Here is a 23746-nt window from a genome sequence, read left to right as displayed (position 1 = left end):
TGTATAAACTGAATTTAAAATGCGTTTAATAACTGTGAGAGAATGGGCATTTTTAGGAGTGTGTCCATTGTTTAGTTTTTTTGCCAAGAGCAAAAGTAACAGTAGATCTACAGTACATTAAACAATTGTGTTGAGCAAAATCTTTCAGAAAGTAATCAGACTAACCTTTAGAGGATTTATTGCCTGAGCACACACGATCATAAACATGCAGTTCGCTCTGCAGGGAGTGTATGAGCTCCCTGCTCTCGCACAGCTGCTGCTGCAGTAGAGTCACCTCATGCCGCACTCTGAGGACACACACACACACACACACACACACACACACACACACTGGTAAAGATACCAGATAAAGATGACTGAAACCTTGCTGGGTGCACTGACCTGTTGACACTTTCCTGGCTGGCCTGCCTGTCCTGCTTCAAGGAGTGGATCTGCTGTCCCTGCTCCTCGCTGTGCGCCTGAAGTCGTCTCAACTCCTCCTTCCACCGCTCCGCCTCCAGCTCGGCCTGCTTGAGGCGGGCGCGTGCTGCGATCACCTCCTCGCACGAGTCTAAAAGAAAAAAAGCATTGAGTAGCTTTAAGGTTGTGTATAAAACAGGACAATATAATCCAACAAATTCCAGGTGTGTCACCTGTGTTGGCCTGCAGGCGGGATTGTAGACTCAGGTTTTCTTCTGTCAGGACTCTGATCTCATTAGACAGCTGAGTGACCGTGTCCAGACCTTGGATGTAGATGTTTGTTGGTGCACCTACAAAATAAGTAGGAACCAGATAACAGGAACCACTCCTCCGACTAATGCAGACAAATTAACAGATTTATTTTGATGCATGTGTTAGCTTTGGAAATGAAAATGTACAGGGTGATTCCATATATTCTCAGAATTGAGAGACTCTTTAATTACTAACACAATTTATTTTCTTGATTATTAAATTCTTGAAGCCAGAAATTTGCCATTTCAAATGACTCCAGTTTTGTGTCATGTCTGTTATCTTTTTGTTTTCCACAAAAGGAAACAACTGAATAAACATCCTCCAAGTGTGGTGATGTTAACATTTTAAGCAGGTGTTGTATAAGCGCCTGTGTCTCTTTATTTGACTTTTCCACATAGCTGAGATACACACAAGTTGTGTTTTTAGCATTAGCATTCTGAATGCGCACAGCTTCTTCTTTGTGAACTGTTTTGACCGTCAGTTCAAAGCACATAATGCTGACACCAATAGGATGTGGACACCATTACAACCAGGTCCAGTCTCTCAAGTAGCATGAGTATAAATGCCATCCATCCATCCATTTTCTACCGCTTTATTTATGAATATGACACATTATTATTACATGTATTATAAATATATAGTATACATATATTATTATTGTAATATAAATATTTAATATATCAGAAGCATTTTGTCCATATAAGTACCTCCATCACGCCCAGCGTTGGCCAGTTTTTCCTCCAGCTGCTGTCGGAGCCTCTCGTTGGTCCTGATGGACTCTTCCAGACGCTGGCGGAGACACCTGACCTCCAGTAGGTGCTCTTCTATCAAATTCCCCCCTGAAAGCATTTAGATTCCACTCATTTCAACTAAACTAATGAATGCTATAAACTTTTTTTGGGCTATATTGTGTCACCATTGCAAATTAACACTTATATTACAGTTAAGGTCAACATGATGTATACCCTTATCATATTTTATTTAAACTAAGTACTGCTATTACTAATAAATTATGGCAGACATTTAGGAAGTTATTTAATGTACTTACAAAAACCAAACCCAGTGAAGTTATCACGTTGTGTAAATGGTAAACAAAGACAGAATACAATGATTTGCGAATCCTTTTCAACTTATATTCAATTGAATAGACTGCAAAGACAAGATATTTAACGTTCGAACTGGTAAACTTTGTTATTTTTTGCAAATATTACCTCATTTGGAATTTGATGCCTGCAACATGTTTCAAAAAAGCTGGCACAAGTGGCAAAAAAGACTGAGAAAGTTGAGGAATGCTCATCACTCACTTATTTGAAACATCCCACAGGTGAACAGGCTAATTGGGAACAGGTGGATGCCATGATTGGGTATAAAAGCAACTTCCATGAAATGCTCAGTCATTCACAAACAAGGATGGGGCGAGGGTCACCACTTTGTGAACAAATGCATGAGCAAATAGTTGAACAGTTTAAGAACAACATTTCTCAACCAGCTATTGCAAGGAATTTAGGGATTTCACCATCTACGGTCCGTAATATCATCAAAAGGTTCAGAGAATCTGGAGAAATCACTGTACGTAAGCGGCAAGGCCGAAAACCAACATTGAATGCCCATGACCTTTGATCCCTCAGGCAGTACTGCTTCAAAAAGCGACATCAGTGTGTAAAGGATATCACCACATGGGCTCAGGAACACTTCAGAAAACCACTGGAAGTAACTACAGTTACAAATTAAAACTGTACTATGCAAAGCCAAAGCCATTTATCAACAACACCCAGAAACGCCGCTGGCTTCGCTGAGTCCGACCTTATTTAAGATGGACTGATGCAAAGTGGAAAAGTGTTCTGTGGTCTGACGAGTCCACATTTCAAATTGTTTTTGGAAACTGTGGAAGTTGTGTCCTCCGAGCCAAAGAGGAAAAGAACAATCCGGTAAGTTATAGGCGCAAAGTTGGCAAAAAAAACAGCATCTGTGATGGTATGGGGGTGTATTAGTGCCCAAGGCGTAGGTAATTTACACATCTGTGAAGGCACCATTAATGCTGAAAGGTACATACAGGTTTTGGAGCAACATATGTTGCCATCCAAGCAATGTTTTTTTCATAGACGGCCCTGCTTATTTCAGCAAGACAATGCCAAGCCACATGTTACAACAGCGTGGCTTTGTAGTAAAAGAGTGCGGGTACTAGACTGGCCTGCCTGTAGTCCAGACCTGTCTCCCATTGAAAATGTGTGGTGCATTATGAAGCCTAAAATACCACAACGGAGACCCGGGACTGTTGAACAACTTAAGCTGTACATCAAGCAAGAATGGGAAATAATTCCACCTGAAAAGCTTCAAAAATGTGTCTCCTCAGTTCCCAAACGTTTACTGAGTGTTGTTAAAAGGAAAGGCCATGTAACACAGTGGCAAAAATGCCCCTGTGACAACTTTTTTGCAATGTGTTGCTGCCATTAAATTCTAAGTTAATGATTATTTGCAAAAAATAACAAAGTTTCTCAGTTGAAGCATTAAATATCTTGTCTTTGCATTCTATTCAATTGAATATAAGTTGAAAAGGATTTTCAAATCATTGTATTCTGGTTTTATTTACCATTTACACAACGTGCCAACTTCACTGCTTTTGGGTTTTGTAGATCGGTGATTCTCAAACTGTAGTAGTACGTCAAAGAATCACTTGATTAAAGCAAAATGTTTTAGTTTCCTATATTCAAACACAGTGTTACTGTTCAAATTGCGTGTAACGTTACAATGACCAAAAATATTATATAGACTTGGTAAATAAAACCTCTGCCTTGTTTTTAATGAATATTTAGGCCGACTAGGCTACTGTATTTTAATGTTGGTCATTATGGTGGTACTTGGAGAGCCTGAGTTTGTCCAAGGTGAAACAAGTTTGACAACCACTGGCTTAGATAGACAATTGCACTCGATAGAAACAAGCGTACCTGTCTGGTTGTTTCCTAGGTGACGCCCAGGCACACCTAAGTAGCTCCCAAGAGGATGAGTCATGTTGTCCCTGTCCCAAAAAGCCCCTCCTCCCGTCATGAGACCAGGGTCTGACTTAGGCGGGTGACTTTCTGGAGCGCCCCCCAGCTGGTACTGTTGAAATGCATGATGGGATAGCTGGCTGTAGCCTGAGAGGTCACACTGGTTGTGGGCACCGGTTGAGAGAGGGAAATGAGGACCTGGGAAACCTGGAACCACACACACACACACACACACACACACACACACACATATGAGGATGTGTGTGCAAACAAAATAAGGTGACACACTCCCTGACCCCTCACCCCTGATCTGCCCATTCATCTCTTTGTACAGTGTGTCCAGCTCAGGGTGAGCCGCCATCCCGGACCGGGGGTCACATGGGACCTCCGTACCCCAGAAGTGACGAGGGGGAAGTAAGGGAAAGGAGACAGGTGCTCTGTTGAGGGGGGCTGAGGGAAAGAATGACAGGAAGTAAGATGGAGAGACAGAAAAGAAATGGAGGCTACTTTGCACACCCTCAGCGGTGTACCTCTGAAGGATGCTGAGTAAAACTTGCTGGGACAGCTTTGGGATGACTTGAGGGGGTCAGGAGGAGGAAGAGGAAGAGGAGGAGGGATGGATGGGCGGGCTGGAAGAAGTTGAAGGGAAATGAAGGAAAAGACAGAAAGAGGCGTGAAGACGATAAAAGGATTACCATCTTGTTCTGATGCGTGAAGCTGCCGCTGCTCCTCCTGCTCCTCCTGCTCCTCCTGATACTCCGTGGCGTCCAAGTCGGAGCACAGATCCACGTCCTCATTGGTCGGACACTCGTCGGACACAAGGGAGGTCCGGTCCGAGTGGTCGGTGGTCTCAGAGAGGGCTTGGCAGCTGGACGGCGTCCCGGGATGGAGCTGAAGTTTGTTGTGCAGCGACTCGATGATTTTGTCTTTCTGCTGAAGCTCCTTGCTCAGCCTGCATTAAACATAAGTTACATCATGTAAACATTCATGTATGTAAGGTGAGTTACACAATAATGTATGTAAGGTGAGTTACACATTCATGGATGTAAGGTGAGTTACACATTCATGTAGGTAAGGGGAGTTACACATTCATGTAGGTAAAGGTAGTTACACATTCATGGATGTAAGGTGAGTTACACATTAATGTATGTAAGGTGAGTTACACATTAATGTATGTAAGGTGAGTTACACATTCATGTATGTAAGGTGAGTTACACAATAATGTATGTAAGGTGACTTACACATTCATATATGTAAGATGAGTTACACATTCATGTATGTAAGGTGAGTTACACATTCATGTATGTAAGGGGAGTTACACTTTCATGTATGTAAGGTGAGTTACACATTCATATAGGTAAGGTGAGTTACACATTCATGTATGTAAGGTGAGTTACACAATAATGTATGTAAGGTGACTTACACATTCATATATGTAAGATGAGTTACACATTCATGTATGTAAGGTGAGTTACACATTCATGTATGTAAGGGGAGTTACACTTTCATGTATGTAAGGTGAGTTACACATTCATATAGGTAAGGTGAGTTACACATTAATGTATGTAAGGTGAGTTACACATTAATGTATGTAAGGTGAGTTACACATTCATGTATGTAAGGTGAGTTACACAATAATGTATGTAAGGTGACTTACACATTCATATATGTAAGATGAGTTACACATTCATGTATGTAAGGTGAGTTACACATTCATGTATGTAAGGGGAGTTACACATTCATGTATGTAAGGTGAGTTACATATTCATGTGGGTAAGGGCAGTTACACATTCATGTAGGTAAGGTGAGTTACACATTTATGTAGGTAAGGGGAGATACACATTAATGTATGTAAGGTGAGTTACACATTCATGTAGGTGAGGGGAGATACACATTAATGTAAGTAAGGTGAGTTACACATTCATGTAGGTAAGGGGAGTTACACAATAATGTATGTAAGGTGAGTTACACATTCATATATGTAAGGTGAGTTACACATTCATGTATGTAAGGTGAGTTACACATTCATGTAGGTAAGGGGAGTTACACATTCATGTAGGTAAGGTGAGTTACACATTCATGTAGGTAAGAGGAGTTACATATTAATGTATGTAAGGTGAGTTACACATTCATATATGTAAGGTGAGTTACATAATAATGTATGTAAGGTGAGTTACACATTCATGTATGTAAGGTGAGTTACACAATAATCTATGTAAGGTGAGTTACACATTCATATATGTAAGATGAGTTACACATTCATGTATGTAAGGTGAGTTACACATTAATGTATGTAAGGGGAGTTACACATTCATGTATGTAAGGTGAGTTACACAATCATATAGGTAAGGTGAGTTACACGTTCATGTATGTAAGGTGAGTTACACATTCATGTAAGGGGAGTTACACATTCATGTATGTAAGGTGAGTTACACATTCATGTAGGTAAGGGGAGTTACACATTCATGTAGGTAAGGTGAGTTACACATTCATGTAGGTAAGGGGAGATACACATTCATGTAGGAAAGGGGAGTTACACATTAATGTATGTAAGGTGAGTTACACATTCATGTATGTAAGGGGAGTTACACATTCATGTATGTAAGGTGAGTTACACAATCATATAGGTAAGGTGAGTTACACGTTCATGTATGTAAGATGAGTTACACATTCATGTAAGGTGAGTTACACATTCATGTAGGTAAGGGGAGTTACACATTCATGTAGGTAAGGTGAGTTACACATTCATGTAGGTAAGGGGAGATACACATTCATGTAGGAAAGGGGAGTTACACATTAATGTATGTAAGGGGAGATACACATTCATGTATGTAAGGTGAGTTACACATTCATGTAGGTAAGGGGAGTTACACATTCATGTATGTAAGGTGAGTTATACATTAATGTATGTAAGGTGAGTTACACATTCATGTATGTAAGGTGAGTTACACATTAATGTATGTAAGTTGAGTTACACATTCATGTATGTAAGGTGAGTTACATACTTCCTGGGTTTACAATCACTTCCTGTCCTGGTGCTTTTGTTTTGTCAGTATTTCCTGTTTGGTCGCTGTATTTTGAAGCACCTTTTACTTTCTGGAGTTCTATTTAGTTCCACCTGGTTCCCTCCTTCAGTGCTGGACCATTTTATTCTGTAGACGGTTGCTTTGTGTGCTGTTATTGTTTGTTTCAGATCCTGACAACAAATTGATCAAATCCAGACTGCATGGAGTGCCTGGAACTTTGAATAGGCGAGCATAATTTTCGCACGGCCACTGCAACAGAGCGCACATGAGAGCGGTGGTGTGTGGGTGCTGAGGCATGTTTAGCTATTCCTCGTCCTGCAGTGATAATAATACTTGTAAGAAACTTACTTTTTTGTCGCCATAGAGGCGAGGATTAGTGTTTCAGAAGGCGAGCCATGTCTTAAAGCACCTCTTGTTCATCTCTTGTATCATTTTTTTTTTTATCACGTGAGCCAATACAAATGATCTAACGTTTCAGTGTTATAACTTCACCTTTATATTTACTTTTTAAGCCAAAATGCGGCGTCCATTCTCTCTTTTCTGTCTACACACTGTGTCTGCTTGTAAGTACTCCGTGATTGTGCGCTGCCGAACATGCTCCTCTGCTCGTAAAACCAGCGCGCAGTCATGCCAGTTAAAAAAAAAAGAAAAAAAAGAGGGAACCAGTACTTTTTAGAGGCGGTATAGTACCGTTTATGATTCATTAGTATCACAGTACTTTACTAGTACCGGTATACCGTACAACCCTACTACTACTAATATGCTTGGTCACCTGTAACACTACAGTACAGCTTCCTAGCATACATTGGATTGCTTTCAGCCTTTTTTTTTAATATAAAAACTAAATTGTAATAGTGACATACGAGTATATTTATGAAATACTGGTACAAATATTAATTTATTTAGCAAAAAGTCGCTTCAAAAGTAATTTTCCTTCGCTGTTTACTTGTTGTATGTGGAGAATATCAGGTGTGTTTTGGTGTTGACTTGAACTACAAAGGAGTCCAAAGTATCAGTTGCACACAAACAACACTGATACATCCTAATACGTAATAGTAGACTAAATACCAAATAGAAAAGAAAAAAACACTAGAAGAGTTTTACCAGTGCTTGTATCTTACTGTTGGACGTGTAGGTTCAGCATCCTACGAAGGCACGTCTCTCTGCACGGACCACGGCCATCATGTATAGAGAAGGACCACAGAGAGCTCCTGTATATAGGACTGCTCTTGGAAACCATAGACTTCCACAGAGGAGCCATTTACGCCTCAGCAAAGTCCACAATCAGCACTACTGATACACAACGTGAACGCAAAAAATGCAAACACCACTTTCCTTCTCCACAGCAACACTGAGCCTCTTAACGACTTCTCAGCTAAAGCAACTTAACAGGAAAGGATCCACGCCACCTCCTACTCATGTGTGGATTAATGGCAACCTTCTGTCCACCGACTGTATGCCCCAGGTGCATGTCACAACACTTCATGTGAGGACTTCTCCTCTAATCAGCAGGCCTGAGGGGGTGGGCCTTAAAAAGACAGCTAATAATCTGGAGGGAGGGGCCGGACGGCCAGTAATAAATAATACTGCTACAGATAAATATAATTTGCTAGTTACTTTTAAATAGTTTTGATCCTGGTTTGTGTCAAAAAACTATGGTCAATTTTGCATTACGGTTAAAAAAAAAGAACAACAAAATGACAAAAAAAGAATAATAATATTACAATGATTTTTAAAATGTTTGTTATAGGTGAACATTATTTGTTTATTGAATCCTGGTTTGTGTAAAGATTTCATCTGAGCAGGGAAAATTGTGCATTTGGGTAAAAAAAAAAAAATACATAATGATTTTTTTTAAACATGATTTATTTTATTGGTTTTAATCATAGTTTGTGTAAAGAAACCGATTGAGCACGGCCAATTTTACAATAGAAATGACAAGAAAATAAAAAAATATACGTTTATAATACGTTTTAAAAAAAATATTTTATTATTACAAAAATATACATATATTTTTTAAATTATATTATATCATATTAACTCATTATTATGCTATTTAAGACTGACCGCTTCTATGTTAGCTACCTCTCTTTGTTTATAATGTATATTTTCTGCTGGATCTACTCTTTATTCTATGCTGCAGCTGTTACATATACTGTAATATTGTACATGGTAATTGGGATTTGTTATATATTGTATATATTATATAATAATATAATATATCAGTTTATATTATATACTGTATATATAAAATGTAAATATTACATATATGTTATATTTTATATTGCTACTATGGTCTACTTTATACCTTTTCTTTTCGCCCTCTTTTTGTGCATTATCCTTTCCATCCTTTGTAACTTAGCTACTGTGTAGAACAATTTCCCTTGTGGATCATTAAAGTTTGTCTAATGTCTAAGTCTAAATTAAGTACCGTAACTGAGTCACCTTTCTGCCACTCAAACAGCACAGTGTGCATGACCGTTTTTTTTACCTGACACAAATCCTGCCTAGCAACAAGAGCCTGTGTCAAAATTCTCATGTGATCAAAAAAATATAAAAAATATGTCCAGCCTTAGACACAAAAATTATCAAAGCAGTGCTGGACAATGGGCTAAAAACCACGGGGCTGTCGACTCATGATACAGCACAGCTCTTAAGGCGCCAGGAGGTGAGGTTTTCACACAACCTACTGCGGCACAGCCACACGAGCTGGCATCCTTTACATATGTCCATCAAATTGACTGTTTTATTGACGTTTGACAACACCTAGCTCAAACATTGTGGACAAACCAACACCACTACTGATTTATATACAGCGCATCCATAAAAGTATCACGATTGGTAAATGCAAATGTGTTGTTATTCGCCAAGTGTTATCATAATAAATGTAGGAAGTGGATATTTGTCACACTCGCACACAAACACAATCAAGCGGACTCACTGCATGGCGAGCAATTCCGTCTTGTCATCGTGGCTCTCGCCCCCTAAATGAGAGGAAGCATAGGACCAATTAGGCGCCAACAGAGGAGCTGTGTTTGTCGTGACGTCTCTTACGTCCGCTAAACTTGGCCAGCAGTCGCTGAGCCAGCGCCGAGCTTTGTGCCAGCTGATCTCTGAAGCTCTGACCCATGTAGTAGTCCACATCGTTGGCCCGCAGCAGCTCCTCAAACGCCTAGTGGTGTCAAAGAGAAACAATTTTACAGGAACGGACAGGAGATGGCAGCAGACCGTGTTTGACAGCACCTTGGTGGTGTCTCCCAGATGTTGGCTGAGGATTTGGGCGACTCCTAGGCCTTCTCTCATCCTCTGCCTCAGGTGGGAGAGCTCACGAGCTTGGGCTTGGATGAGGGAGTTGTACTTCCTGGAATAAGAGCAGGAAGAGGACATATTAGACATGCACATATGTTTTATAACAGTTCCATCAAACATATAGTACAGGCCTGTGCAACTATTTTGACTCGGGGGCCAAATTTAGAGAACAAAATGTGTCTGGGGGCCGGTATATCTATTTTTAGGAACACTAATACAAAACCTCACAATAATGTCTGATTGAATGCTAAAAACCTTATGACAGACCGCCTTAAAAAACGGAATGGAATTTAATTTTTTTTACTGAATGAGACACCCAGAATGTACATGAAAATAAAGAATGTGGGATTTACAATATTAACTATGAAGGATAAAACACGGAATATTGACAACATATGAACGTCCCCTCTCGATCGACATATTTTACAATCAAGCGAAACACAACAAAATGCAACAAACACCGTAAAATATGAACGCGAAGGGTAAAAAATAAACCCACCTACAATCTGATATATCACTAAGCTTTAGAACTTTGTAGTAAAAATCTCCTTCCACGTCTGTCCCTGAAACCCGCATTTCAGGCTGGCCGCTCTGGAAAAACTCTGTGGAAACGCTCCCCACCCACACTGCTTGGTGCCTCGTCTGAGCTGCTGTGACTTACATTACCAGAGTAACTAATTACATTACCATAGTAACTAATTAGATTACCACAGTAAGTAGTCTATCGTGCATATGTGCAGATTCCAACCATTGAAGTAGGTTGGTACGTTTTTTTTGCATTTCCACTGTCAGACGTCAAAATAATCTGTTTTCAGCTTGCAAACCATCTTTAACGCAGTCTTTTAATGTAAGCTTCTTTTCCAGATTTCCTAAACTCTGCCACATGAATCCATTGTTATTGTTTTTTATTTATTTATAACAACACATATCATATCATGCCCTTATGTGACTATTCAACAGCCCTTAAATAAACAGATCCTTTTATCAAATGCGTAGTAACAAAAAGCATATGCACTGTTGTGACTATTAAACATACTTCTTCCTGCAAACTGCCCTTAACAAAGTCTTTGTTTAAAAAAAGAATCATATTAACTAAGGCTGAAACGACGCGTCGACATAGTCGACGTCATCGGTTACGTAAATACGTCGACGCCGTTTTTGTGCGTCGGCGCGTCGCATATTTACGTCACACTACTGTCATGGCGGAGCGCAAAGCAGACGATGCGAGCGAGGGGGAAAAAGCACGCCAAAAGTCGTCAAAAGTGTCGGAGTATTTCAATAAACGGCCCAATAATGTTGTTGTATGCACACTGTGTCGAGCGGAAATGGCCTATCATATAGCAGCACAACGGCTATGAACGAACATTTGAAAAGAAAACCCCCGACAGCGTTCTTGCCATCACCATCAACAAGTCAATCGTCCGCGTGCGTATACGTTGTCATTATTACACAAAAACATGAATGTGTCATTTGCATCTGCGTTGTAAATTCATAAACTAAAGCACCGTTTGCTCTGAGAGGCGCGTTTGGCGTGCCTGTTCAGTGTTTACAAAGACGCGCTCCTCTTTAACGCTGTGGAGAGGCGGCGGCGGCGAGCGAGCGGCGAGGCGGGGCGCGCCGGGAGCGACGCCGCAAGAGACAGGGGACGACGAGCGAGCGAGCAAGAGGAGCTGAAAAGCGAGGAAAGAAAGAGAAAAGAGTTGGAAGAGAAAAGACTTTGTGTAAAATTAAAAGATTGTAAACCTGGCAAAGCCGTCTGGCGTTCAGTCTGTCGGTCCTGAAAGAACCCCACGGCACAAGACGTGTCACAAACGCTAACGTTAATTAGTTGTGCAAATACCTTTTACAACATTAACAGTTACATATACTATGTACAAACCAACAATTAACTTTCACTTTAATCATACTATCATTGTTGTGTTATTAAGCAAAATAAGCAATACTTTTACTTTTGTTGAAATGTTTACACTGTACACTTTTTTGTATTGGATGTTTAGCTTTATTTTTGCACATTTTAGCAAATAAGCAATACTTTTACTTTTGTTGAAATGTTTACACTTGTTACAGAATATTTCCGTTTTGCACTTTTTTGTATTGGATGTTTATCTTTATTTTTGCACATTTTAAAGCAAAATAAGCAATACTTTTACTTTTTAAATGCTTATACTATTCCAGAATATTAAGATCTGCACTGGATGTTTACTTTTATATTTGCACATTAAAAAGCAAATAAGCTACTTTTAATTTTGTTAAACGTTAAAAGTTTTAAATGTTTACATTGTTACAGAATATTTTGTCATGTTGTTGTCAATGTTGACTGAGTGGCCATACTTTTTTTTTTGTAAATAAAAGCCATGCCTTTTGAAAAAACTGGCCTACATTTATTTTTTCCTCTTCATTTTAAATAAAAAAAATAATCGGTAAAAGGAAAAATAATCTATAGATTAATCGAAAAAATAATCTATAGATTAATCGATAGAAAAATAATCGTTAGCTGCAGCCCTAATATTAACAAGAAGCATATCATGCACTATTGTGACTTTTTTACATAATTTTCCTGCAAACGGTCCTTAACGAAATGAATCCTTTTATTAAATGCATAATAGCAAGAAGCATATCATGCACTATCGTGACCATTAAACATCCTTCTTCCTGCAAAATGACCTAATTTGTTTTCTAAAAAAAAATCAGTAGTAAGAAGCATATCATGCACTATTGAGATTATTAAACATAATTTTACCTGCAAAAGGCCCTTAACCAAGTCTGGTTTTTAAAAATTCATAGTAGCAAGAAACATATCATGCTCTATCGTGACTATTCAACATGGTTTTGCTGCAAACGGCCATTAACCAAATGCAAGCCTTAAATAAATGGATCCTTTTATCAAATGCGTAGTAGCAAAAAGCATATGCACTGTTGTGACTATTAAACATCCTTCTTCCTGAAAACTGCCCTTAAAGTCTTTGTTTTAAAAAAGAAATCACATCATGCGTGGTTATTGAACATAATTTTACCTGCAAAAGGACCTTAACCAAGTCTGTTTTTTTAAAATGTGTAGTAGCAAGAATTATCATGCTCTATCATGACTATTCAACATACTTTTTGCTGTAAACAGCCATTAACAAAAAGCAGGCTTTAAATAAACGAATCCTTTTATCAAATGCGTAGTAACAAAAAGCATATGCACTGTTGTGACTATTAAACATACTTCTTCCTGCAAACTGCCCTTAACAAAGTCTTAGTTTAAAAAAAAAAAATCATATTAACAAGAAGCATATCACTTTTTGACATAATTTTCCTGCAAATGGTCCTTAACAAAATGAATCCTTTTATTAAATGCATAATAGCAAGAAGCATATCATGCACTATCGTGACTATTAAACATCCTTCTTCCTGCAAAACGACCTAATTTGTTTTCTAAAAAAAATCAGTAGTAAGAAGCATATCATGCACTATTGTGATTATTAAACATAATTTTACCTGCAAAAGGCCCTTAACCAAGTCTGCTTTTTAAAAATTCATAGTAGCAAGAAACATATCATGCTCTATCGTGACTATTCAACATGGTTTTGCTGCAAACGGCCATTAACCAAATGCAAGCCTTAAATAAATGGATCCTTTTACCAAATGTGTAGTAGCAAAAATCATATACACAGTTGTGACTATTGAACATTCTTCTTCCTGCAAACTGCCATTAACAAAGTATTTTGTTTAAAAAAAAAATCATATTGACAAGAAGCATATCCTGCACTATTTTAATTTTCCTGAAGCAGTCCTTAACGAAATGAATCCTTTTAGTTTAGTTTTTTAAACTTGATAACAGTGAGAATGTCATACACTATCACGACTACTCAACACCATAATTTAAAGCCCATAACCAAGTCTTTATTTTTAAACTTGATAACAGTAAAAATGTCATGCACTATCATGACTGATTTACACATTTTTCGAGAGGTTTTCTCTCCCCATCTTGTATGCATTACAGCATGTGAAATGCGACATGTTTTACTGACAACCAGAACAAATCTCTCTATTCATTTCAACAAACAGCCCATCATGCACTGTCACTACTAATCGTACGAATGTTCATTATTGTATATTCTTCTCCCGCTGTCGTAGTCAATTCCTTGCCCTTTTTACTTCGATCATGCAATACCAGCATAGCCTATATTTGTCCGCAGATTGATTTTGGCTCAAAATAAACCCAGAAGTTGAAAAATGACACAGGAAAAATGTGCTGTAGGTGTTTGCTCTGATGACGCAATGATACAACCAACACAAGCCGGAGCAGGAGCTTATTTCAGCTTTAAACTCACCCAGGCCATGTTGCACATTTCTCTTCATCCGCGGAACCCTTCTCCTCCATCTTGGAGCTCTTCAGCTGTGCCTCCAGTGACGCCACACGTGCCATCAGCTCCTGCAGCTCGCGACCGGGCTTGGACTTGGATGAAGTGGCTTGGGTGTCGGACACCCAGCCTTCGTCCTCCTCCGCGCCACCTTGCGTGGGGGACATCTCAAACGCCCAGTTTACCTTCAAAACAGAAGGTGAACCACTCTGAGATGTTTTTCGTGATGGTGGGTGAATGAGCAGAAGCGCGGTGCTACCTTGCGGGGGGTCCGCTCCAGGCTGGAGGCGTAGTCGCTGGTGGCCGAGAGCGAGCGCACACGCATTTGAAGCCCGCGTATCACTTTGTGGCAGCGGGTCAGCTGAGAGCGCAGATCTTGGACCAAGTTCTGCAGAGGTGACTCATGCCCTATTTCATCACAGAAGCCTCCATTTTTTCCTCCTCCGTTACCCTTGTACCAGCCTCCGCCCACGCTCTGGAAGTCCTGCTGGTGAGACAGCGACGTGCACATCTCCAGGTCGTCAAACTCTGCGGAATTAGAGAGAACGTATGATCAGTGCATGCTGCTCACCCGATCTCGCCAGTAGGATTTGAAGGGTGTGTCACCCGGGCTGCTGGCGTCCTCCCTCTCCGCTTCGTTTTCGCTGCGACCGCACGTCTCGTAGCCCAGATCCTGCAGATCCACCTGGACCTGCTTACTGGCCTGCTGCACCGACGTCTCAGCTGCACACGCCAAACACTCAAGGTCAAGGTTTCTTTAATGGTACCCGAAGGTAAAATAGTTGTGCAGACATTTGTAATTCAGCGTCAAGACGGAATGAAGCGAGCACACACAAATCATATAAAACATAAACATATTTTAAAAATCCACAAACGATCACCAGTATACACTGAAGAGCAGGAGTGTCAAACTCATTTTAGCTCAGGGGGCCGCATGGAGGAATATCTGTGCACACGCGGGCCGGACTATTAAAATCCTGGCATTAAAACTAAAAAATAAAGACAACTTCAGATTGTTTTCTTTGTCTTACTTTGGCCAAAGATAGAACAAACACATTCTGAAAATATTACAATCAATATATAGAAAAAAATACCGGCAATTGTAAAGTTTAGATCCATGAAGGAAAGAAGAAAGTGAATGAATGTTTATAACTGAATACATTTACATAGGCATAAAATGTTGTTTTCTTTTGTATTATTTTTTTTAATGATCAAGTAACGTTTATGACAACCTTTTTCCAAAACACAATATAGAATGTGAGATACAACAGGATAATGCATACATTTATAATTTGTTTTCAAAACGCTTACAAAAAAGTAGGACCCCAAAAATTTACTGTGGGACCCCATTTTTATGACTTGATGGGGTCCCTGGGACCCCATTTTGAAAATTACTAGCGCCAACACTGATGGAGTATTGGTGTGTGCAAAACAGCAGCAGGCGGCTGTGGCCTGCGGGCCGGTTCTAATACTAATCAAATATCATCCTGGGGGCCATAGATCATTCATTCTTGCCTTGACTTTAACATATAAGCTGTTGAACAATAATATATAATACCTAGTAAACCAATAAAATCATTGTGATTAAAGTTCTATGGCATAATAAATAAACAAAATCACCATGTGATAGCCTTATTTAAGCATGTGATGGCAGCCATCAAATCATGCATGCTTGTTATATTAGATTTTTTTACAAGAGTGAGGCTGCACCACTCACTAATCAGGTCCTTCAGCTGTTCGGCCTGAGCGTGGACGGTAGCCTCGGACACCATCAGCCTCTCCTGCAGATCTTGGTTCTCGGAGCAAAGTCGTGCCGACTGCTGTTGGAGCTCCTGCTCTGCCTCGCTAACACGCTCCAACCCCTGCAACAGGAAAGCGACGAGTCGGCGATGACCGCATCACATGACCTGAAAGTCTAAGTTACCTTGTCATCGTCTTCCATGTCGTCCTCCTCGGTGTCGTCATCTTCCTCCCAGCTGTGATTGTCCGTCGTCACTTCCTGGTGTTCTTTCAGGAACTGGTTCTCCTTCTGAAGCCTCTGCAGTGCGCTCCTTTGAGCAACCACAATGTTACCATGACAAGTCGCAGTAAAAAGTTCTCCCAGGGGAGTAAACACACACCTCATGTGGTCCACTGAGGTGTATCCGTCCCGCTGCAGCTGCCACTTGATTTCTTTTAGCTCCAGTTCAAACGTCTGATGAACGTCCGTCTGCGTGGTCAGGCCACCTTCGTGTCTACACAGCCTTTCTGACGCCTGCAAACACATTTTACTTTGAAGGGTGCGGTTACACTGCTGGCACGTTCATCTGAACTCTGGTGTGCACCAAACAAGTGGGCCCAGACCGCACAAGAGATGCGTCTCTGTCCGTTTGCACGTGGACTCTGGTGCGGTTCTCTTCAGCTCAAATGTTAACACGGGCCGGAGTTACAGTAAAATGATGATGATGATCAGGGTTTCCCCTTGATGTCATCGACCGCCATGACATTTTTATTACCGCCACACCTTGGAAATAAGTTTGTTGTTTTACTTGAAAACAAATTTAAGTAATATAAGATATTTTAGCCCCCTGAAGAAATCACGCAACGTCCGACGATATATTTAACTTTTATTGCCAATCTTATGATAGCAAATGACACAATTCTTACATGTTTTACCACCCGTGTACACGCTTTCGTCTATGTGAGTCCGCTCTTCCCCGTAGAACACAAAACAACACTTCCTCATTCTCCGCCAATTACCTTTCAGGCACAAACAGCGTGTTTGCAAACATGGGAAAAACTGACATTATTACAAACCACACAAACATATTATATTTAAATAATATAAGATATTTGAGCCCCCAGAAGGAATCACACAACGTCCAACACTATTTTTAACTTTTATTGCTAATCTTATGATATCAAACAACACAATTCCAACAGGTTTTACCACCCGTGTACACACTTTTGTATCCGTGAGTCCACACTTCCCCGTTGGACACACAACAACACTTCCTCATTCTCCACCAATCACCTTTCAGGCACGGATGGTGTGTTTGCAAATATGGGAAAAACTGACATTATTACAAAAAACGAACATAAACATTAAAACATTACCATCAGCAGGCCGTTACAGTTTGAATGGATATAATATATATATATATATATATACATATATATATATACAGTACAGGCCAAAAGTTTGGACACACCTTCTCATTCAATGCGTTTTCTTTATTTTCATGACTATTTACATTGTAGATTGTCACATCAAAACTATGAATGAACACATGTGGAGTTATGTCCTTAACAAAAAAAGGTGAAATAACTGAAAACATGTTTTATATTCTAGTTTCTTCAAAATAGCCACCCTTTGCTCTGATTACTGCTTTGCACACTCTTGGCATTCTCTCGATGAGCTTCAAGCACACCTGTGAAGTGAAAACTATTTCAGGTGACTACCTCTTGAAGCTCATCGAGACAATGCCAAGAGTGTGCGAAAAAGTAATCAGAGCAAAGGGTGGCTATTTTGAAGAAACTAGAATATAAAACATGTTTTCAGTTATTTCACCTTTTTTTGTTATGTACATAACTCCACATGTGTTCATTCATAATTTTGATCTCTTCAGTGACAATCTATAATGTAAATAGTCATGAAAATAAAGAAAACGCATTGAATGAGAAGGTGTGTCCAAACTTTTGGCCTGTACTGTACTTGTTAAATAAAACCACTGCCTTGTTTTATTGAATACTTGGGCCTACTATGCTACTGTATATTAATGTTGGTCATTATGGTGGTACTTGGAGAGCCAAGTGTTTTAGCAGGTGCTTCTTGGTGAAGAAAAGTTTGAGAACCACTTTTTTATGTTTATTATCATTAATTGGATATATTATTAGATATAATGCTAATTAATAACCTATACCACAAAACTAAGATTTTGTTCAAATGGCTTAGCAACAGCATTTTGACCCACATTGGATAGGTTTTTTTTGGTTTTGTTTTGTTTTTAGCATCTGCACACTTTAAAAGTATATTTTAGAAGCTTTTGGTGAAATTTAGGATGGCAAATATAGCAGAACTTTGAAGCATGTATTTCACCAATTTGAAAATGAGATGACAATTTGGTTTGGAATGTTTGAATATGTCAGGCAAGCTTCCCAATCAAGTTACTGTGCAGCCTTCTGTCCCATGACAAAATTACCGGTGTGAACAATAAGTGAACCGCACCAAATTGAGTAACCTTTTTAAAATGTTCGGTGGGGATCAGCGTAGCCAACAAACATGTGTGGACACAGCAAAAGCCAGTGTGTTAAAACAAATATAAATTCAACCTGATTGGAAGCCAAACTGGCGGACGTCCATTTATCCTCCTCCTCTATGCTGTCTGTGAACTCATCACTGCTGCCGTCTTCATCGTCCCCCTCCTCTACCTCCTCCTCCTCTTCTGAGCTGTGATCTGGAAACACAACCACCGCGTTAAGGCACGATTAATTTCTCCTCAAGTCCTCCTATTCCTGCCATTTTCTACACGCTTCCTGCTCTACTCTCGCCACATAGACAGCTCTGACTTGCAGTCACAGGACTGTGGGGGAAATGTTATGTCATCTCTTTACAGCCGGCCAAAACACACACACACACACACACACACTCAGTCAGGGTGGAGCAAACAGAGCAGTGTGTGTTTCTAAAAAGCAGTGAAGAAAAATATAGCTGGCCTTTGGACTATACAGCCTTGCACTGGCAGTGAAATGTGGTTTCACCTGCATAATCTAATAAACTGGATCAAAAATGCATAACAAAGCTATTTTGATTGGTTATTAAGGGGGTGTAGTTTTGTTTTTAGTATTTTGCCACTTTGGTGAAGCTAAATATTAGAATAGTGTAATGCAGTTTTTTTGCTATGTGAGTGTAAGAGACGTCCAATCTTCAACGTGTCATCCCGGACGAAGCCCCCAAATTGTTCTACCACTGCCACACTTTTTGAAAGGCTCAGGTGTACTTAATAATGGCGGCCACTTAAAAAAATGCCATCCTCAGCACAAAATGGCTTCTTTAGGATAGGGCTGAGGCTGATTTATACAGTACATGCCAAACGTTTGGACACACCTTCTCATTCAATGCGTTTTCTTTATTTTCATGACCATTGTCACTGAAGGCACCAATACTATGACACCTGTGAAGTGAAAACCATTTCAGGTGACGACCTCTTGAAGCTCATCGAGAGAATGCCAAGTGTGTGCAAAGCAGTAATCAGAGCAAAGGGTGGGTATTTTGAAGAAATTAGAATATAAAACATGTTTTCAGTTATTTCACCTTTTTTGTTAAGTACCGGTACATAACTCCACATGTGTTCATTCAGTTTTGATGCCTTCAGTGACAATCTACAATGTAAATTGAATATGAATGTGTGTCCAAACTTTTGGCCTGTACTGTACTTCTTTTGCACAAAACTTCCATGACGTGGTAGCATGGAAGTGTAGCGCACTGTGAGATGATTGTGTTTGTGCTTTTGCTTATTTAGCGTTCCATTTGGGGAATCACAGTCATGCAGACATAAAAATGCATGGCACATTTTCATGCAGCACGGAGAAGGGACACACAGAGACATATTTGACGTGACAATGTACTTTTTGTACTTTGCTTTATGCTGTCAAATTAATAGTGAGGGATGGGAACCAGGGTTTTTATAGGGCGGAGTTGTGGCGTTCCCACACCAGATTAAATTGAATTGGGACAAATTCCCAGTAAACACAATAAAGAAAGTGATTTTTGTGTAACAGAAGAAAACAGCACGTTTATTTTTCTTGCATTAGAAATACAAAACGTTTTGACAAGGAATGTTTTAAGGAGAGCTTTCAAGGTGATGTATCTAGAAATCTATAAAGTACGGTATCTTCCTAAACAAGTTGTTGTCTAACAAGGTCCCATGCAGTTCAATCTAATAACCTAAAACTGGTACATACTACCCTTGTTTGGATTTCTACGGGCCCTGACCTGGACAAAGAAATGGCGTCAAAACAAATGACGGGTGGTGAGATGCTGCGCTCTACGTAAGGCATGGGCTGGCGTGGCTCCACAAGAGTTCAACTTGGTGAGAGACGGCACACAGAAATGGCAAAACAGAACAATTTGCACTTTCAACGCAATATGCAAGCAGTTGTTTACTAAAAGCCATAAAAAACATTCACAACACCAAATAATATATTAATAAACAAGACTCCATAGAGGTTAGGTTTAGCAGGTTTGTGCAACATTGCTGTATCTAAATGAGGGTTAGATCTTCTTATTTAAAGGTCTGGTCACATGTTTTTTGTTTGGAATGAGTAAAGCTGCTGTGTCCACACATAGCCCATCATTTGTGACAGCGCCCGCCGCGGGCCCGGAGGCTCAACCGTTCCCACCTCCTAAGTCAGGCTGCCTTTTAGCGACCCTTTCCAGCTGGAGGGCCGTGTTCTGAGTGCGAGTCAGGATGTCTTCCAGTTGTCCACGGAGCGCTTGGACCGAGTCGAGTTGTGTGTGGAGGGCCAGTGTCTTCTCTGAACTGCTGCTGGAAAAGACGAGCAGAATTGGAAACGGGGCCTTTACAGAAAAATGGTCACACATGCAACTTTTTATTATGATCCTTCTTCTTTGTACTATAAAGAGTTTCTTAAAGTTGATCATATTGGTACTTTGTTTTATTTCTTTATTCAATCCACCCCACCATTTAATTCCACATACTGATATACTAAAGGTTTTAAGTGTTGTACGTGCATACAAATGTGTTAAGTTACATTTTTCTCTGAGGTTATATTTCTCCTCTTTTGTTGGGAAGAATTGTTGTACGTCAGGGGTGCCCACACTTTTTCTGCAGGCGAGCTTCTTTTCAATTGAGGGGATCTACCTCATTCATATAATATAATTTATATTGATTTATTTATGAAAGAGAGGTTTTTGTTAACAAGTTATATGTGTTTAATGATAATACAAACATGTTTAACACATATAGATTCCTTTCTTTCATGAAGACAAGAATATAAGTTGGTGTATTACCTGATTCTGATGACTTGCATTGATAAGAATCAGACAGTAGTGATGATAACGTCCACATTTTCCTTTCTGTCCAATACCACATGAGAGTGGTTGGTTTTTGCCATCTAATTTGTCCAGCTTTCATACTCCTTTTTATACACTTTACAAGAAATACACTGACAGCAAACTCTGTAGCTTGCTAGCCTGTGCACGCTAGCTTTCTGAGACTCTTATTTTGTTAGCTCAGGCTAAATGAAGCAGCACTTTTATTGTGAAGACAGGAACTGTGCAGTCAGAAGCAGTCTGTTGAAATAAAAAGTATTTCTCGCCTTAATGTCGGTCATTTTTTCTAAATAATGATCTGGCAGCAGCCAGAGTCATCTCACAAGACCCTCGGGTACCGTGAATGTCAATCATGTGACGGAAGTGACGTCTTAGTGAAGATTGATGATCGCTAATCTTTAGGTCTACTTTTTAATGCCTGGCTGGCGATCGACTGACACACCCTCCACCATCCACCGCTAGCTCGCGATCGATGTAATGGACACCCCTGCTGTACGTTCTTGGGTAGCAGGTTATGGTTTGCTTTGTGCATAATTTTGGCTGTTTACAAATTCACCACATCATTGAACTTCAGTATTTTTTATTCAATAAATAAAAGGGTTTTAAATGTTCCTTACATCCAATATTGATATTATATTTAGCTATAAAACATCACAAATATTTTATTATGCCGCAGTGTAATTCTCCACTGCTGCAACACATCTTGCATGGCTGTACAGGTGTACCTAATGTTGCACCTGCCATCAGTATCATCCCTACCCGTCACTGTTAGTGTGAATGAGGCTCTGGTACAATCTCTTCTCGGCCCTCAGGGCACCGTTCAGCTTGTGGTACTCGGACACCAGCTGCTCCAGCACACGCTAGGTAAAGTACGCATCAAAAGTTATTAATGGGGCAGATTCATGGTGACATTTTTGGGAATGAAGCAACAACATACTTGGTGATCAGTGCTTTCTGTCGGGGAAGATGTGTTGGCCTGCCTGGCGGCTAAACAGGAACGCAGGTCAGAGAGCTCCTTCTGAAGAGTGGATGAAAATAGCATTATATACCTGGAACAAAAAGACCGCTTATATGTTGATAGGGGAGGACCTGGGCTTCCTTGTCCTTCTTTAGCATTAACTGCAGCTCTTCTTGGAGAACCTTCAACTCCGCTTCGCTCTCTGGTGATGACTGCAGCATCGCCTCCTCTTGGCTTCCCATCAACTCCTGATGAAGGTACGCAGTGAATATATATATATATTTAAAAAAAATAAAAACAGTTGAAAGAGAATACCTTGATGAAGGCTTCCTTCTCTCGGAGGAGACTTTGTAGATGCTGCACATCTCCTCCCGTCGCCATCTCTTTGTCCCTTCTGACCTCACTCAGGTCCTGTTCCCTTAGCGACAGCTGCCTGCGCAACTCTTGCAGCTGATTGGTGCGCTCGCCTATCACCAATGACAGCCTGTACGAATTGTCCTAAGACAAAGAAAAGGATGATATGTAAAAAAAAAAAAATGCCAGTGTGGTACTAAAGGGAAAAGCATCTGCACAACATGATGAATGCAGCACTAGAGCTGTTTCAAATAGATAATGCTCATCTTTGATTTGCACTGTGGATGGGCGATACAGCCTAAAATCTCTATCACCATGTAAATTCCAGCCTCCTGTAATAACTCAAGCACACCTGTGAAGTGAAAACCATTTCAGGTGACTACCTCTTGAATCTCATCGAGAGAATGCCAAGAGTGTGCGAAAAAGTAAACAGCGCAAAGGGTGGCTATTTTGAAGAAACTAGAATATAAAACATGTTTTCAGTTATTTCACCTTTTTTAGTTAAGTACATAACTCCACATGCGTTCATTCATAGTTTTGATGCCTTCAGTGACAATCTACAATGTAAATAGTCATGAAAATAAAGAAAATGCATTGAATGAGAAGGTGTCCAAACTTTTGGCCTGTACTGTATATCACAAAATATTATTTGGTATGATGATAGAACCATTTCAGAATGAGGCTCCTAATTTTGTTGCTGAGGTATGAGGTAACATTTTGTCAAAACTACTTGTTCATTTACTGTTAACATCTAGTTACTTTCTGTTGTAACATGTGTCCATCTACTTTTTTGTTCAAAAGAACGCTTATTCTCATGTTGTTTGACTACTTTACATTAGTTTTGGGTGACACAACAAATGTGGTTATCAGTCCAATACCAAGAAGTTACAGGGCAGTATTGGTCATACCAATGCTGATACTGATGACTTCAAATTTACAAGATCATTGATACATTTTTGATCACAATTATAATCCAACAAAAACAAAGGATGGCAATAAAT

At 39.9% G+C, this 23746-nt stretch overlaps 1 protein-coding gene across 8 annotated transcripts in view; it reads right to left on the bottom strand.

The window, feature by feature from the left end:
- Positions 1-23746, bottom strand: part of pde4dip (phosphodiesterase 4D interacting protein) — a 115477-nt gene that overhangs the window by 21380 nt on the left and 70351 nt on the right. For 4 of the 8 annotated variants that reach the window (XM_061979765.1, XM_061979762.2, XM_061979758.2 and 1 more), the window contains 23 exons: positions 22707-22889; positions 22523-22639; positions 22371-22451; positions 22193-22293; positions 20761-20906; positions 18691-18815; positions 16500-16633; positions 16304-16430; positions 16097-16241; positions 14986-15102; positions 14639-14907; positions 14350-14564; positions 9968-10085; positions 9779-9896; positions 9666-9708; positions 4394-4650; positions 4229-4327; positions 4002-4148; positions 3657-3905; positions 1419-1550; positions 633-749; positions 382-550; positions 166-287 (listed from right to left, as the gene is read on the bottom strand). In XM_061979765.1, the coding sequence (XP_061835749.1) occupies positions 166-287; positions 382-550; positions 633-749; positions 1419-1550; positions 3657-3905; positions 4002-4148; positions 4229-4327; positions 4394-4650; positions 9666-9708; positions 9779-9896; positions 9968-10085; positions 14350-14564; positions 14639-14907; positions 14986-15102; positions 16097-16241; positions 16304-16430; positions 16500-16633; positions 18691-18815; positions 20761-20906; positions 22193-22293; positions 22371-22451; positions 22523-22639; positions 22707-22889 (3331 nt within the window). Of the gene's footprint in view, positions 1-165; positions 288-381; positions 551-632; positions 750-1418; positions 1551-3656; positions 3906-4001; positions 4149-4228; positions 4328-4393; positions 4651-9665; positions 9709-9778; positions 9897-9967; positions 10086-14349; positions 14565-14638; positions 14908-14950; positions 15103-16096; positions 16242-16303; positions 16431-16499; positions 16634-18690; positions 18816-20760; positions 20907-22192; positions 22294-22370; positions 22452-22522; positions 22640-22706; positions 22890-23746 lie in introns of all 8 variants that reach the window. The other 4 variants (XM_061979759.2, XM_061979760.1, XM_061979761.1 and 1 more) reach the window with 4 other exon arrangements.

Source organism: Nerophis lumbriciformis, linkage group LG19 (genome assembly GCF_033978685.3).
Source record: "Nerophis lumbriciformis linkage group LG19, RoL_Nlum_v2.1, whole genome shotgun sequence".
NCBI lineage: Eukaryota > Metazoa > Chordata > Actinopteri > Syngnathiformes > Syngnathidae > Nerophis > Nerophis lumbriciformis.
Note: the sequence above shows the minus strand (reverse complement) of the source record. Positions and strands in the feature narration are given on the sequence as shown.